This window comes from Typopeltis vanoorti, chromosome 1 (assembly GCF_054136105.1).
Source record: "Typopeltis vanoorti isolate ZY-2024b chromosome 1, IOZ_Tvanoo_1.0, whole genome shotgun sequence".
NCBI lineage: Eukaryota > Metazoa > Arthropoda > Arachnida > Uropygi > Thelyphonidae > Typopeltis > Typopeltis vanoorti.
The window spans coordinates 156,846,679-156,862,793 of NC_143549.1; the positions used below are offsets into that span (position 1 = coordinate 156,846,679).

The 16,115-nt window shown below is 36.3% G+C and overlaps 1 protein-coding gene across 2 annotated transcripts in view; it reads left to right on the top strand.

The window, feature by feature from the left end:
• The window catches only part of LOC150110573 (kinetochore protein NDC80 homolog), a 201,158-nt gene that overhangs the window by 176,699 nt on the left and 8,344 nt on the right, over positions 1-16,115 (top strand). For both annotated transcript variants that reach the window (XM_090394897.1, XM_090394906.1), the window contains exon 13: positions 9,154-9,281. In XM_090394897.1, coding sequence (XP_090251023.1) covers positions 9,154-9,281 — 128 coding nt within the window. The remainder of the gene's footprint in view (positions 1-9,153; positions 9,282-16,115) is intronic.

The window sequence follows — 16,115 nt, forward strand, 5'->3', positions numbered from 1 at the left end:
ATACAGAGACAAATGTAAGAAAGCTAAACAGTGTGTAAAACTAGCTAAACAAAAGTCATGGGAGGACTTTTGGGCAAGAATATAGAAAAAAAATATCAAGAAGGTGGCGAAGTTCTGAACTGCATAGTTCAGAAAGCCTGGACAGAGGGACGAATTCCTGATGATTGGAGTAGAGCTCTCATAGTACCCATATATAAAAAGGGAAATAAAACTGAATATGAGAATTACAGAGGTATTTCCCTACTGAGTGTTCCTGGCAAGATCTATGCAAGTATACTTGAGAAACGGTTGAGAAGAATTGTGGAAGAAAAGCTTGGTGAAGAACAAGCTGGATTCAGGCCAAATAGAGGCTGTCAGGATCAGATCTTCACTTTACGACAAATAGTCGAGAAAGCATGGGAATATAACAAAGATCTGTATTTAAGTTTTGTCGACTTGGAAAAGGCATATGACAAGGTGCCAATCCGCTGCAGTTATATGGTGTCAATGGGGCATTATATCAAGCAATACTTAGTCTTTATTTGAGTTGTAAGTCACAGTTAGAATTGAAGGAAGTACAGGAAGATGGTTTAATGTTAAATCTGGTGTGAGACAAGGATGTACATTATACCCTCTGTTATTCATTATCTACGTGGATCACATTATGAAGGAAAGTGGTATTAAACCTGATATCAAAATTGGAGATGTTAATGTCAGCTCTTTGCTTTATGCGGATGATGTTATACTTCTAAATAAATCCGCTACAAGTCTGCAAGATTCTCTGACTAAATTCAATTGCTGTTGTAATAGATATGGTATGAAGGTCAGCAATAAAAAGACAAAGACAATGAAAATAGGCAGAATCATTGAAAATGTCAACTGTGTTGTGAACGAAGAACCTGTGAAACAAGTAAAACATTTCAGCTACTTAGGCACGATTTTTACTGAAGATGGTAAATTAAATATAGAAATAGACAACAGAATCAGCAAAGCTGGTATGGTGGGAAGTTAATTGAATAAATTCATATGGAATAAAAGAGAAATTAGTCGGAACACTAAATTAGCTGTATACAAGACAGTGTTCAAACCAGTTTTAACTTATGGATCTGAGAGCTGGGTCAGAAGTAAAACACTTGACCATAGACTAGAGACCACAGATATGAGAGTCCTGAGAAAGATTAGAGGCGTGAATAGATGGCATCAATGGCAATATCATATTAAAAATGAGGATATTAGGAAAGAACTTGACATTGTCAGCATCCAGGAATGCGTTAGCAGAGCTAATCTCAGGTGGTATGGTCACTTAAATAGAATGGGAGAGGAAAGATTAGCAAAACAAGTGTTCTCTGCCAGGTTGGCAGGAAAATTAACCAGAGGAAGACCAAGATATAGGTGGATTGATACGGTACAAAGTGCCTTAGACGATAGAAATATAAGATCTGATAATGTTGGAGTCTTGACAAGTAGCAGACTGATTTGGAGGAAAACTATAGATAGGAAGTTAGTAATGATGTAATTTTTTCATGTAGTACTGTCATATCCTGTACACCCCTTGAGGATACATGGCAGGAATTTGATGATGATGATGGGATAAACACGATAAGCACTACGAACACTACTACTGGCACAAACTGCATATAAACAATAGTGGAACTGCGCGATGGACAGGTCCACATTACGCTAATAGCTCGCATCTCACTATGACATGAGTATGTTTGTGCACGTAGCAATATGACACAGTGCTGCTAGCATCATTCGCCCTCCTAAATGCTACAAGATGGATTTTTATTATTTTTTTTTTTTTTTTACAAAATAAGAGAATTGTATAGGATTGTTGAGGATAAAATTAAATATTACAAGCAAATATAAATAAATTATTAAATATATTTATATATCGAGAAAAATTAGGTATTCTGCAGTGCCTATGCACGAGCTGCCCCTGATGACCAGTTACTTATATACTGTTGACTTCAATTATAACCAATTCTCAGGGACACTTTATGTTTTCTATATTCTTCGTTAGCTTGCTGAACTTCTAAGGTTCTTTGCTGTTAGTAATAACTGTTTACATTCCTTTCTGTCTTTGAGTTCTTTCATTCCAGTCCTGGATTCCCATCTCAACTAAGTCTTTTTGGAAATTATCTCCAGTCACAGCTGCAATCTACCTCTAGGTCACTTTTCATTGGCTCTCATTTTGAGTGCTTGTTTAGCCATTCTTTCTTCCACATGTCCAGGCTATCACAGTCTGCAAGTCCTGATTTCCTCAGCTAGAAGTTGAGGATCTATAGAGTTCATATAGTTCTTGATTATGTCTTTTCCATTCACCTGTTGTGTGATCTCTTGTAGGTCCATAGACTTTTTTAAGGATTTTATTTTCAAAGATCTGCAAAGCTTTTGCATCTTGGTCTTTCATGCTCCAGGTTTCTCCTCTATATAAAACAATAGGGTCTAATGATGTGAATAATATCTATCAGAGGCATGTATTCTAGCTTTTATTTCTGAGCTAATTTTATTATCTCACATAATCAATGTTCCAAGATATTTCATGGAATTGACACTTAAATTTCAGGTTATCATTAGTAAATTGGTTTTGATTGTGATTTTTGCATACTTTTAAATATTTGGTTTTATCCTAGTTGATTTGTAATTCTAGTTTTTCAGCAGCAGTTTTGAGTTTTCTGAATATTATTCTAATAGCTTCAGCATTTTCTGCTGAAGCATTTTCTTGAATCCATTTTTTGATGCTAAATTAAAAATAATGGGCAAAAGAGCATCTTTTTGCTTCAGTCCTGTCTTAATATCAAAAAGTTTATAATTCCATTAGCCAATACCATGTTTCGGCTGTCACTGGTGCACATTTTGATTAAACTTATGAGGCATTCCTAGTTCATTTAATACCTCTCATAGTATTAAATGAAGTAGGAATAGTTCATTTAATACTATAAGTTCATTTAATACATTTAATACTCCAAAGGCTTTCTCTATGGAGCTTATGCTCCATAGAGCATATGCTGTCATATGCTTTTCTAAAATCTATGAATATGGACATGCAGGTTCTCATTTTTCCCCCTAGTATCTGTCTAAGGGTAAAAATCTGGTCGATTGTCAATCTTTCTTCAGTCTTGATTGATATTCATCTATATTTTCTTCAGCATAAGGTAAGATTCTTTTTAGCATAATATTAAATAAAATTTTGTATCCTGCTGACAGTATTGATATCTCTGTAATTTTCACATTCATTTTTGTTTCCCTTTTTATATACTGAAATGATTAGCAATTCTTTCCATTCTACAGGTATCTCCTTTTTTCCATATTAAAATTAAAAAGCTTATGTACGAAGGTGAGGGTGGTCTGAAAAGTTCTTGGCCTCGACCATAGATGGCAACACTGTTGGCAAGATTTTCTTTTCCTAAGTTGGTACAGCTGTCATAAGCATCCATATGAAATTGCAAATCATTCTATCAAGTAGTTTGTTTTATACAGTTGTCTGTATCCCTTGAAATGGATAAAATTGAGTATCATGCTGTTATAAAATTCTTTGTAAAAGAAGGTTTAAAGCCTAAAGAAATTCATTCTAAGTTCATAAAAGTTAATGGACACTCTTCTCCTTCGTTTTCGACAATTAAGAAATGGGCTGCCGAGTTTAAATGTGGCCATACCGGCCTTGAAGATGAGCCACGTGAAGGACGTCTAAAAAGTGCAATAACACTAGAAATCATAGATCAGGTGCACAATATGGTATTGGATGACTGGCGAATCAAAGTGCCTGAAATTGCTGAGACTATAGGCATTTCAAAAGAACATGTAGGATATATTTTGCGTGAAGAATTGAAAATGAAAAAGCTTTGCTCAAGATGGGTGCCACTCTTGCTCACAGCAGATCAAAAATGCACTCTCATGAAAATCTCTAAACAGCACTTGGAGTGTTTTAACAAGAATAAAACTGATTTTGTGCATCGATTTATTACTATGGATGAGACTTAACCAAACAGCGGTCAAAAACAGTCGAAGAAGACAAACTCGGTTCCATCAGCAGGGAAAGGTCATGACATCAGTGTTTTGGGATGCTAAGGGTTCAACATCATCAAATTCCCGCTATGTATCCAAAAGGGGTACATGGCAGGAATTGATAGTACTACTTGAAAAATTTACATAATTACTAACTTCCTATCTACAATTTTCCTCCACATTGGTCTGTTACTTGTGAAGACTCCAACATTATCAGTGTTGAATACTATGGCTACTCCCTCTTTTCCTTGATTGTCATTTCCTGAATATAGCATTTTGTATTTATTGCCCAGAAAAATCTCACCAATTTTTGTCTTTTTTTGTTTCTGTCACCCCTATTATGTCGATATGGTACTTATCTAATTCCTCAGCTAGCTCCATTTCTTTGCCATTCAGGCTTCTTATGTTGATAGTGCCGATCTTTAACTCTGGTGGTATTGAGTTGCAGTGTGCTTTCAGATTTGTTCCAGTAGCTGACTTTTCACTGTTTGCCCTGGTTCCCTGGCGAAAACAACGGTGGCTTTGTTTAACCAGGCGATGACCCAGCCGGCATGAAATTTTGTCATGTTGAATCATCGTTTTGTATTTTGGTTTAAGCCAATAAGAATACAATTTAGTTGGCTAAATCCCAAATTTCTAGCCCATCCTCATTCATTCAGTATCCAGGTAGATACCCAACAGGGTGCACAAAGAGAAGGTGAGGATTGGACATTAGGTCAGAAGCCCTGGTTGGTTCTCTGCATTCCTTTAAAGGAAAAAATCATCTTTCATCGGGACAATGCACCTGCCCACAAAAGTGCTTTGGCGATGGAAAAAATTAAGGCATCTGCACTATGACTTGTTGGAACATCCACCCTATTCCCCAGATTTGATTTCCTCTGACTTCTATCTCTTCCCAAAACTAAAACTCTTACTTGCTGATCAGCGTTTTTCTGTGAATCAAGAGCTGATTGCAGCTGCAGAGGGATATTTTGAAGATCTTACCGAGAACCACTACAGGGATGGGATAATGGCGCTGTAGTATCGCTTGAATAAATGTTAGTCTTAAGGGAGATTATTTGGAAAAATATAAATAATTTTGAAATGATGAATTCGTTTTTTCATTGTTAGGACTTTTCAGACCACCCTTGTATATGGATGTTTTATTCATATTTTTATTTGATTTTATTCATTATCCCCATATTTAGGTACTGATGGAATATTTTGCCTGCTATTCCATCAGTACCTGGTGCCTTGTTCTTTGAGCTGCTTTATACTTTGTTCTAATTCAGGTAGTGAAGGTTTAAATATTTCTGGGTGGCAAGTATGATTAGTATTCTGTTTGAAAGCGTCTGCAAGTTAATCACAATTTAGGATTTTGTTAAGGTTCTCTCTCCACCTGTTTGCTCTTTCATCTCTGTTGGCCGATGTTTGTTCATCGCTATTGTTGATTATTGTTTTCATAAGTGGCCCTATTTTTTGAAAAATTTTCTATAGTTAGGCACTGTAAAGTATTTGTGGCTTTTTTCAATCTATTCCTGTAAACATTTTCTTTTCTATTGTCTGATTATTTTACTGGCTTTCTTGCTGCTCTCTGTATCTCTGAGCAGCATAAATGTCATTTGGGTTATTAAGCCAATTGCTTCTAACTTTTTTTCTTTACTGCCAGTTTACATTCTTTATTAACCATATTTTATGCTGTATTTTAAATATCTAGATTAGACTGCATATCTAAATATAAGAATAATTAGATATGCAGTCTAATTAGGTGTTAATTTGCTATGTCTATACTCATTTATCAGGAGCATAGGAAACAAAGAGGTTGATTTTGTTTTAATTCAATACATTGTGACCTAAGCTTGTTGGCACTAGTGAAACCTGGCTATCAGAATCAGATATGTTAACTGTGATTGACTGTAATTGGTATACCATTTTTGAGAATGGCAGAAGATAGGAGAAGAGGGGAGTAAGTACTACTAATGATATGAGATGACTTAAGTCTAGTTAGGGTAGAAATACAAGAAAACAATGATGGTAACAATATCCCATGTAGCAGTGAGTGTGAGGCTATGCAGTGTTTTAATAATGAAATACCATTAGTAGGCATATTAATGCCTACTAATGGTATTTCATACCATTGACTTGCAGAGACCTGTGACTTGCAGAGCATTATTATTTTATTAGTATAATTTTCTCATAGCAAAAGTTTTAAAACCACTAAATATTTTTGTGGTTTTAAAATATTTAAAATATTTTAGAAAGGCAGATCAGAAAAATCTGCCTTTCTCACTTCTTCATAGGACAAGCTTCCACATTTCAATTATCCAGGTGTCTACCAGATTCCTTGCTCTTGTGGGTTATTTTATTTCGGACAAACAGGAAGATCTACTTTTATTTGGCTGGATGAACACAAGTCTTATATTCAATACCTTGAGCCCGAACAGTCTGGACTTGCAGAGCATGCTATCAATACTAGACCTAGTTCATTGGAACAAGACAAGTCCTCTACAAAAGTTGAGTCCTCATGGAACGGCTTTATAAAGAAACATGTGAAACTTTACTTCATTCGCCTAACTTAAACAGATCTGATAGTCTACGTCTATTCCCTTTGTGGAAGATAGTATACTTTTTAAATAAGCTAATCCTTCCTATTTTTTTTTTATTTAATTGTGTGTGTGTGTGTGTGTGCATGCGTATATATATATATATATATATATATATATATATATATATATATATATATATATATATATATATATAATTAAAAAATATATATTATTTATTTATTTTATTATTTTTTAATAAGTTTAGGAAATTTAATGACCTTTTTAGTTATCTTACATTAGCTACTTAGGTGGTGCCTATGTTTTGCATTATGGAATCCTAAGCCAATTAATGTGAAGTCATTAGCCTCTATATACAAGGTGTCCCAAAATTCACGCAAGATTTAAATTTAGTGCCATTTATGCAGTAAAGTGTTGCCAACGAGATAAAAAAGACAGCATGACAGCTGACAGTTCAGGGTTATTAAAGCATTATTATACACAGCGAAGAGAGTTCGTTGAATGGATTATGGAACAAGTGGATGCTTATTTTTCGAACAAAATCATCTTCAGCGATGAGGCTCATTTTCATCTTGATGGCTTCGTTAATCGACAAAATTGTCGCATTTGGGGTTCAGAAAATCCATGAGTGATTGTTGATAAACAAATGCATCCACAACGTGTCACTGTTTGGTGCGGATTTTGGGCTGGAGGCATCATCGGTCCATTCTTCTTCGAAAATGCGGCTGGTAAGGCAATAACAGTTAATGGTGCTCGCTATCGCGACATGATAATCCAGTTTTTTGTGCCTAAATTGCAAGGTATGGATGTGGACGATATGTGGTTTCAACAAGACGGTGCCACATGCCATACAGCCCGAGAAATAATTCAATTACTGCATGAGTCATTTCCTGGTCGTGTAATTTCCCGTTTTGGTGATCAGAATTGGCTGCCCAGATCATGTGACTTAATGCCGTTGGACTTTTTTCTTTGGGGTTTTTTGAAGTCTAAGGTTTATGCCAACAAGCCCACGACCACCCACGCCTTGAAGGAGGAAATTGAGTGCTGTATCAACGAAATTCAGCCACATTTATGCAAAACGGTCATGGAAAATTTCGGCAAAAGAGTGCGTATGTGCCAGCAAAGCCGTGGAGGCCATTTACCCGATATGCTATTCCATGCATAACCCTATACTGCATACTTTATGAATCAATAAGAAATTACAATTTTTAATTAAAAACCTATGTTTTCTATCAAAATTACTTCTTGCGTGAATTTTGGGACACCCTGTACAAGTAGCCTAGTTGTGAAGATACTTCACATGCAAACTTTGTTTGCTTACACTTCGATAAGGGTTAAACGAGAATATAATTTCTTGTGTATCTTTAATTTATAATATTCTCTTTTTGCTGTTTTATTATCCAGAAAGGAGGCTTCCTTTTAGCTCTTACTTTGGAAATTGGTGGCTGACCCAGAGATCAATGTGGTGGGTGAACAGTATGGGATGATTAACAGAATATTGCTCTTAATACATGAGTGCAAAATGACACATTGTGAAAGCATTAAATACAGCATTAAAAAATTCTGTAATAGTTGAACAAGTTATCAATGAAAATTGCAGATTTATGTTAAAGCTCTATCAATATCTCTGATATCTAGAAAAAAATCAAAATTATGAAATCATTTCCTTCTTGGAACCAGCTTCAAAGAATTGACCCTCAGATATAACCAGTGGTGTGCTGGAGCTGGTTGTTACATGAAAAATCGAAGCTTGAAGTGGCTTGAATAAGTTTCATGTTTGGTCTCTAGAGCAGGATTTCCAGACAATGTACAATACATTTTTAAAAAAAGTACCAAAAAATATTTAAAAATTCAAAAAGTAGGGAAAAATCCTTAGCCCACCCGTGGTACTACTGTACTATAGGTTTACAGAAAAACGGTTTGTGGGTAGGAGGTGTTGAATCTTATTCCAGTTAGTGAGTGACCATGAGGGGATTATCTTAGTCATTCATTTCTAACAGTTGAAGTTGCTTTCTGATCTCTGGACCATTAGTTATGAAAAAATATTGAGAAAATGCAATTTACAGAGTCTTATAGATATCTAGCAATAGGAGAGATATGGTTGAGACATAAGTCGGTACGGAATTGTTACTGGATTAATGTGGAGAAGATTTTTCATAGAAAAGGAAACTTCAGAGGCAAATCCTTGAAGGCTGCACAAAGAAGGAAGGTGTGATCAAGGGAGTGAGGAGCTAGTTTTTTGCATTGAGAATAGTTGGGGGTGGGTGGAATGCATCGGCAGAGAGGATGCTGAGTGTAGAAACAGTGAATGTAAAGCACAGTTTCATAAGTGCTGTTTGTGACAGTAGGACCTTCCATCATGATAACTCCATAGAGATCTGATGTTAATCATTATTAGATAGAACATTATTCATGCTCATTTATTTTGCCAACTTTTGTTGCAGAATATTTTTGTAATTGAATTGGTCTTATAAGAGACTTGTGTTAAAGATTGAATGCATTGCTTTATTTTCTTTGTAACAACAAAGAAACCTTAAAAAGAATTTGAGTACAATTTTGATGTACAAGAATTTAAGATTTATTTCAGAAATCTTATTTCAGTCGAGTTTTTTTTTTTTAATAGGAGATGGAATCTGAATTAAGTGCTCTCCAGAGTAAACAAAATAACCTTCGTGAGCAAATTAATTCTATTCACCAGAAATCATTTTTTCCAAAAGAATTAGAAGTCGAAATTCAAGAGTTGAAAGTTGAGTAAGTATGTTTCAGTGTTTTTTATATAAAGGTATTCTGCATAGCTTAACATTTATATTAAAAATTAGGATAGCTTATGCTCTTACAATATTAATATCATTTTATGAGTTTCGTTTAATACAGTACAATTGTTAGAGAAGCATTATTATTATACAGGTATCTCCATGGGCTCAGAAGGCTCATCTCCGGAAATCCATTATTGTACACTAGCTCTTATTCACACAATACCTATCATACCTTAGATTCATTCACTTACAGCCACCTCTGGCAACTTATTCACCATCGTCTAAGGAAAAAATCTAGTCCTAACACCCTTGCTAATTGCACTCTTACACAATTTCTATGGGTGACTTCGTTCTCCTCCTCCTTGCCATGTACCGAGAAGTCTTCAGTATCAATCCTATAAAACCTGTTTAATAACATGTTTCTATCACCTCTCTCTTTTTTACACAATCAGCTAGTTTCTGAAGCACACAGAGAATCAGTCTATTTACATAGGGAGCATTGTTTAGATCTGCCACAACTGTCACTTGCCTTTGTCGGATGTAAGTGATTGCCAGTTTTCTCTCATATCAATCTCTACATATACTGGTGGATGGTATTCTCTCCTCTCGTCAGTGCTAGTGTCCCTCAGGACTCTGTCATTTCATCCACCCTCTTCTTGATTTATATAAATGACCTGCTGTCATTGACTGCAAACCCTATTCATTGTTTTGCTGATGATAGCACTCTCCGCTTGTTTATGCTTTGTAAAATAAGTTCTAGAACTGTGAAAACTAAATATGCATTTTGTTGTAATCCAAAGTCTAAAAAAAAATTCAATATCAAGCATAAGGCTCAAAACTGAGTTTTCTACAAATAAAAAATTGAGTTTCTGTCATATACTCATGTATAGGGTGTATAGATTTAGTAAGTTAGTGTTTTGTACAATACAAAAGTAGTTGCACACATGAGTTGAAAATATAATTTAGGATTTTTTTATTTAATTTGAGCCATTATTAGCTTATCAGAAGCATTTCTATTAATAATGGTCTTGGATGTGAGTGTTTGTGGGTTAGAACCCAATTCATTGTTTATAACTAGAATAGTTCTTTTTTGCTCAGTTTTACAGAAGACAGAGGAAAGATAAAGATAACTAAACACAAAATGATGAGAAAAAAAAGTTATTTATTCTTAACTATAAACAAATTCCCATTAGATTAGCATTCACTATGAATCAATCCCAGCACAAGCTTTTGATTAACTCATATCCCTGAGCACGTGGCAGCCTGTTCGGGAACAAGATTCTCTAAGGAAACCAGTGCATTTTTTGTTTGTAAAATATGTTCAGGAACCGATTTGTTGATTGGTGTCAATGGGGCATTATATCGAGCAATACTTACTCTTTATTTGAGTTGTAAGTCAGCAGTTAGAATTGAAGGAAGTACAGGAAGATGGTTTAATGTTAAATCTGGTGTGAGACAAGGATGTACATTATACCCTCTGTTATTCATTATCTACGTGGATCACATTATGAAGGAAAGTGGTATTAAACATGATATCAAAATTGGAGATGTTAATGTCAGCTCTTTACTTTATGCAGCCTATGTTATACTTCTAAATAAATCCGCTACAAGTCTGCAAGATTCTCTGACTAAATTGAATAACTGTTGTAATACATATGGTATGAAGGTCGACAATGAAAATAGGCAGAATCATTGAAAATGTCAACTGTGTTGTGAATGGAGGACCTGTGGAACAAGTAAAACATTTCAGCTACTTAGGCACGATTTTTAGTGAAGATGGTATATTAAATATAGAAATAGACAACAGAATCAACAAAGCTGGTATGGTAGGAAGTCAATTGAATAAATTCATATGGAATAAGAGAGAAATTAGTTGGAACACTAAATTAGCTATATACAAGGCAGTGTTCAAACAAGTTTTAACTTATGGATCTGAGAGCTGGGTCAGAAGTAAAACACTTGACCAAAGACTAGAGACCGCAGATATGAGAGGCCTGAGAAAGATTATAGGCGTGAACAGATGGCATCAATGGCAATATCATATTAAAAACGAGGATATTAGGAAAGAACTTGACATTGTCTGCATCCAGGAGTGCGTTAGCAGAGCTAATCTCAGGTGGTATGGTCACCTAAACAGAATGGACGAGGAAAGATTAGCAAAACAAGTGTTCTCTGCCAGGTTGGCAGGAAAACGACCCAGAGGAAGACCAAGATATAAGTAGATTGATACGGTACAAAGTGCCTTAGATGATAGAAATATAAGATCTGATAATGTTGGAGTCTTGACAAGTAATAGACTGATTTGGAGGAAAATTGTAGATAGGAAGTTAGTAATGATGTAAATTTTTCATGTAGTACTATCATATCCTGTACACCCCTTGAGGGTACATGGCAGGAATTTGATAATGATGATACACTGACGTACCAGTACACTGGAAGAATGGAATTTGGGGAGTAGAGCAGTTGTAACCTCATAATATAGTAAATACTTTATCATTCTTTTAAAATAAAAACACACAAACATAATATTAAGAGTATTTCCATGTATAGGATTTTCTCTAAGGAAGAAGGATTTTCTGATTTTCTCAAAGAATTGTTTGCTTTAACATCTTTTTATATCATCTGCCAATTGTATGCTGTTGCCCACTAGTTTTGTAATTAATTGCCAGTTATTTGCAACAAGAATCAGGTAGAAATCATGGACAGGACCTACTGAGTGACATGGCATAACATAAACATCAACACTAATAAGTCAATCTAAGGATGAAATTTCACCTATATATGATATGTTTTTACCTATATACCACTTATTTAGAGGTACATTTACAACACATTTGCTCACTCATCCGAAAAAGCATTTTATCCTTTGTTTCATCATCAAATCCTGACATGACAAGTAAATTATTTAAGGAATTTACAATATATACTGGAATATTATTAAAAGAAACTTTAATGAATACTTCCTATATTTCAGCAATGTCACATTGCCATCTTCATGAGAACATAACTATGACACGTGCACGCAGGCACTACAAAAAGCAAATGAGGCAGAAGAGAGAAAACTAATGTTGTTCCTAGAGTCCTAAAGGTGTGCTCTAGCAGGCTATATTGAGTTGTCTTGGCTGTTGGGCTGAAGTTCTCATGATGCAGGCTTCCCAAATTTGGGGCAGTCTCGTACACCCAAATTTGTTGAGGTTTGGAAAGTGTTTTTAGAGCTGAGTCTGATTCCATGAACAGTCTTTCATATTTAAATTTGCTTCGGTGTATTAATGTAGCTTTCTTCCAATGTATTCTGTGGCGGGTATCCAGAGCATGGTCTGCCAGACCAGAGTGGCTGTACTGGTGAAACCAGATGTAGTCTTTGTATTCTGAAATCCTGACATTTGCTGTCCTGCCTGTTTGGTCAAAGTAGGATAGTTTACAACTGCAAGTAACCTGGTATACACCAGGTAGGTGGTCTAGGGGAGGTGGAGCGGATAAGGGATGCTAATTTTTTATATGGTTTGTAACAGGAAGTTGGGTCATATTTTTTTAAGATTTTGAATAACTTTTCTGAGGTGCCCTAGATATAGGGAATGGTGATTGATTTAGTGTAATCTTTATTATGAAGGGGGGGGGGGATAACTGGTTTTAATATTTTTTGGATTTTTTAGGGGTTGTAGCCATTGGCTAAGAAAGTGCTAAAGATGTGGCTTAGTTCAGTGACTAGGGCATTGTCATCTGAACAGATTAATTTTGCCCTGTCATATAGTGTTTTTATAACCCCATATTGTTGTGAGGGGGGGGGGGGGTGTAAGATTGCTGGTAAATGTATCTGCCTGTATGGGTTGGTTTTCTGTAAATACAGAAAACCAAGAATCCATCAGGCTGGCGAGCGATTAGAGTATCTAGAAAAGGGAGACTGTCATTTTCTTCTTTTTCCAAAGTGAACTGGATTCTGGGGTGTTGGTTGTTTAAGTGTGTTAAGAAGGAGTGGAGTGTCTCTGAGCCATGCGGCCAAATAACAAACACATCATCAATATAGCGCAGCCAAATAGTGGGTTTTTGTGGGGCTGAGTTTAAGGCTTTCTCCATAAAGGCTGGCCCCTCTATCTGTTTGTAGAATTTTCCTTGCCAAACGAAATAGCCTGAGATCGTTGTGAACTGCAATAGGGCTGAAGTGTTGGGAGGAAATTTAGCTTGGATGAGCTTTAAGGTTTCCTTAAGTGGAACATTTGTGAATAGGGAGGAGATGTCAAAACTGACCATTAAGTCAGTATGTTGGAGTGAGAGGTTTTCTATACTGGCTTTGAAGTAGGCTGAGTTTTTTGTATGTGTGTTGGTGTGTTGCTAGTAAATTCAAGCACCGTTTCTCTTCACAGAAGGCTCTCCACATTTATAACTGCATCAGCTTTGCACTATGCATGTTCTCCTTGCCGACAAAGTTATTCGGGTGCTAGAGGAGGAGCTTTCTGGCACACTGAACCACAACCTTTGGACAATTCTCTACGATGTCTTGTGTGCTTCGGTAGCAAAAGTATTTGAAAAGATACGAAGTCGGCACATCAAGAAATTTGAAAACCTGAAAAAGGACTTTACCTCCGAACCTCAACGACCTCTCAACACTGTAATCAACCTTTCGTCCATCACTTTGAAGCCTGAGGCACTCAACACACTGGCACATGGCCACAATTTCGCCATATCTCCAAAGAAAATACCGACCGAAGAAATGATTCAGATAGAACGTGGTATCCGTGAATGTCAGACTGGATGTAGCCGGTGTTCTCACCAAAGCAAGACCACCAAAAACCAACCTAATCCAAAGGAGAATATAAAGCTCTAATAGAAATGAAGAAAAACAAAGAAATAGTAATCGCCAAAGTGGATAAAGGAAATGCCACTGTGGTTCTCAACCAAACCGACTACACAGGTAAGCTTAATGCTTTATTGTTAGATCGGGCTACCTATCTCCCTATTGAGTATAATCCCACCTGCTCCCAAATTAGTACAAAGGCTCCTTAAGAAGGTCACCTCTTGGCCTGTGGAAGTTACCAACAAACTAAAACCTTTTAACTCTAGACCCCCACACACACACCCCGAATATATGGACTTCAGAAAATGCATAAACAAAATGTGACATTACATCCCATATTTGGAATTGATTCCCCACATACAAATTAGCCAAAGTACTCACACACTATACTGGCAACACACCATCACACACAGAAAACTCAGCCCACTTCAAAGCCAGTATAGAAAACTCTCACTCCAACATACTGACTTAATGGTCAGTTTTGAGGTCTCCTCCCTATTCACAAATGTCCCACTCAAGAAAACCTTAGAGCTCATCCAAGCCAAATTTCCTCCCAATATCTCAGCCCTATTTCAGTTCACAATGATCTTAGGCTATTTCATTTGGCAAGGAAAATTCTACAAACAGATAAAGGAGATAGCCATGGGTTCACCACTCTCTCCACCCCTGGCCAACTTCTTTATGGAGACTTTTGAATAGAAAGCCTTAAACTCAGCCCCACAAAAACCCACTCACTATTTGGCTTCGATATGTTGATGATGTGTTTGTTATTTGGCCACATGGCTCAGAGACACTCCATTCCACTCTTTAACACACTTAAACAACCAACACCCCAGAATCCAGTTCACCTTGGAAAAAGTGAAAACAAGTCTCCCTTTCCTAGACACTCTAATCTTTCGCCAGCCTGATGGATCCTTAGTTTTCTGTGTTTACAGAAAACTAACACATACAGGCAGATACATTCACCAGTAATCTCCCACCCCCCCACACCAATATGGTTATGAAAACACTATATAACAGGGCAAAATTAATCTGTTCAGATGACAATGCCCTAGCCACTGAACTAAACCACATCTTTAACACTTTCTTAGCCAATGGCTACAACCCCTAAAAAAAAATCCAAAAAATATTAAAACCAGTTACCCCCCCCCATTCATAACAAAGATTACACACTAAATCCATCACCATTCCCTATATCCAGGGCACCTCTGAAAAGTTATTTAAAATCTTAAAAAAAATATGACCTGACTTCCTGTTATAAACCATATAAAAAATTAGCATCCTTTATCCACTCCACCAAAGACTAACCACCTTCCCTAGATCTACCTTGTATATCAGGTCCCTTGTATATCGGAGCTGCTTTCTGTAATGCCTCAAGAAAGTCCTCACTTCCTTCTTAGTAGAATCTTTTGTGAGACTAGAGGCACAAATGTCTCATTGTCCAGTTTCCCATTCTGATATTTGTCCATCACTCTACTTAATATTGCCTGACATTCAAGATTATCCTCGTATTTAGTGTTGAATACTATAGCTACTCCTTTTTCCCTGCTTGTACTGCCTGACTATAACATCTTAGATTTGTTGCTTAGCATGATTTCATCCTGTTGTTAGTTTCTTTGTTTTGGTAACTCCTATTATGCCAATCTCATACTAATCCATTTCTTCTGCTTGTTCCATTCTTTTCTATTGATGGTGCCAGTCTTAAACTCTACTGATGCTTAGTTGGGATTTATTCCAGTAACTGTCTTTTTGCTGTTCACCCTGGTTCCCTGACAAAACAATGGGGCTTTGTTCAACCAGCAACATCCCAGCTGTCATGAAATTCTGTAATGTTGTATTGTCATTTTGTATTTGGTTTAAGCCAATAAGAATACAATTTGGTCAGCTGATTCCAAATTGCCAGCTCATTCTTGTTCATTCAGTATCTAGGTAGATACCTAATAGGGTGCATTACAAGAAAGTGAGGATAGCACATTAGCTCAGAAGCCAGGTTGGTTCTCTGCATTCCTTAAAAGGCTAATTGGAGGTGTCCTTCCA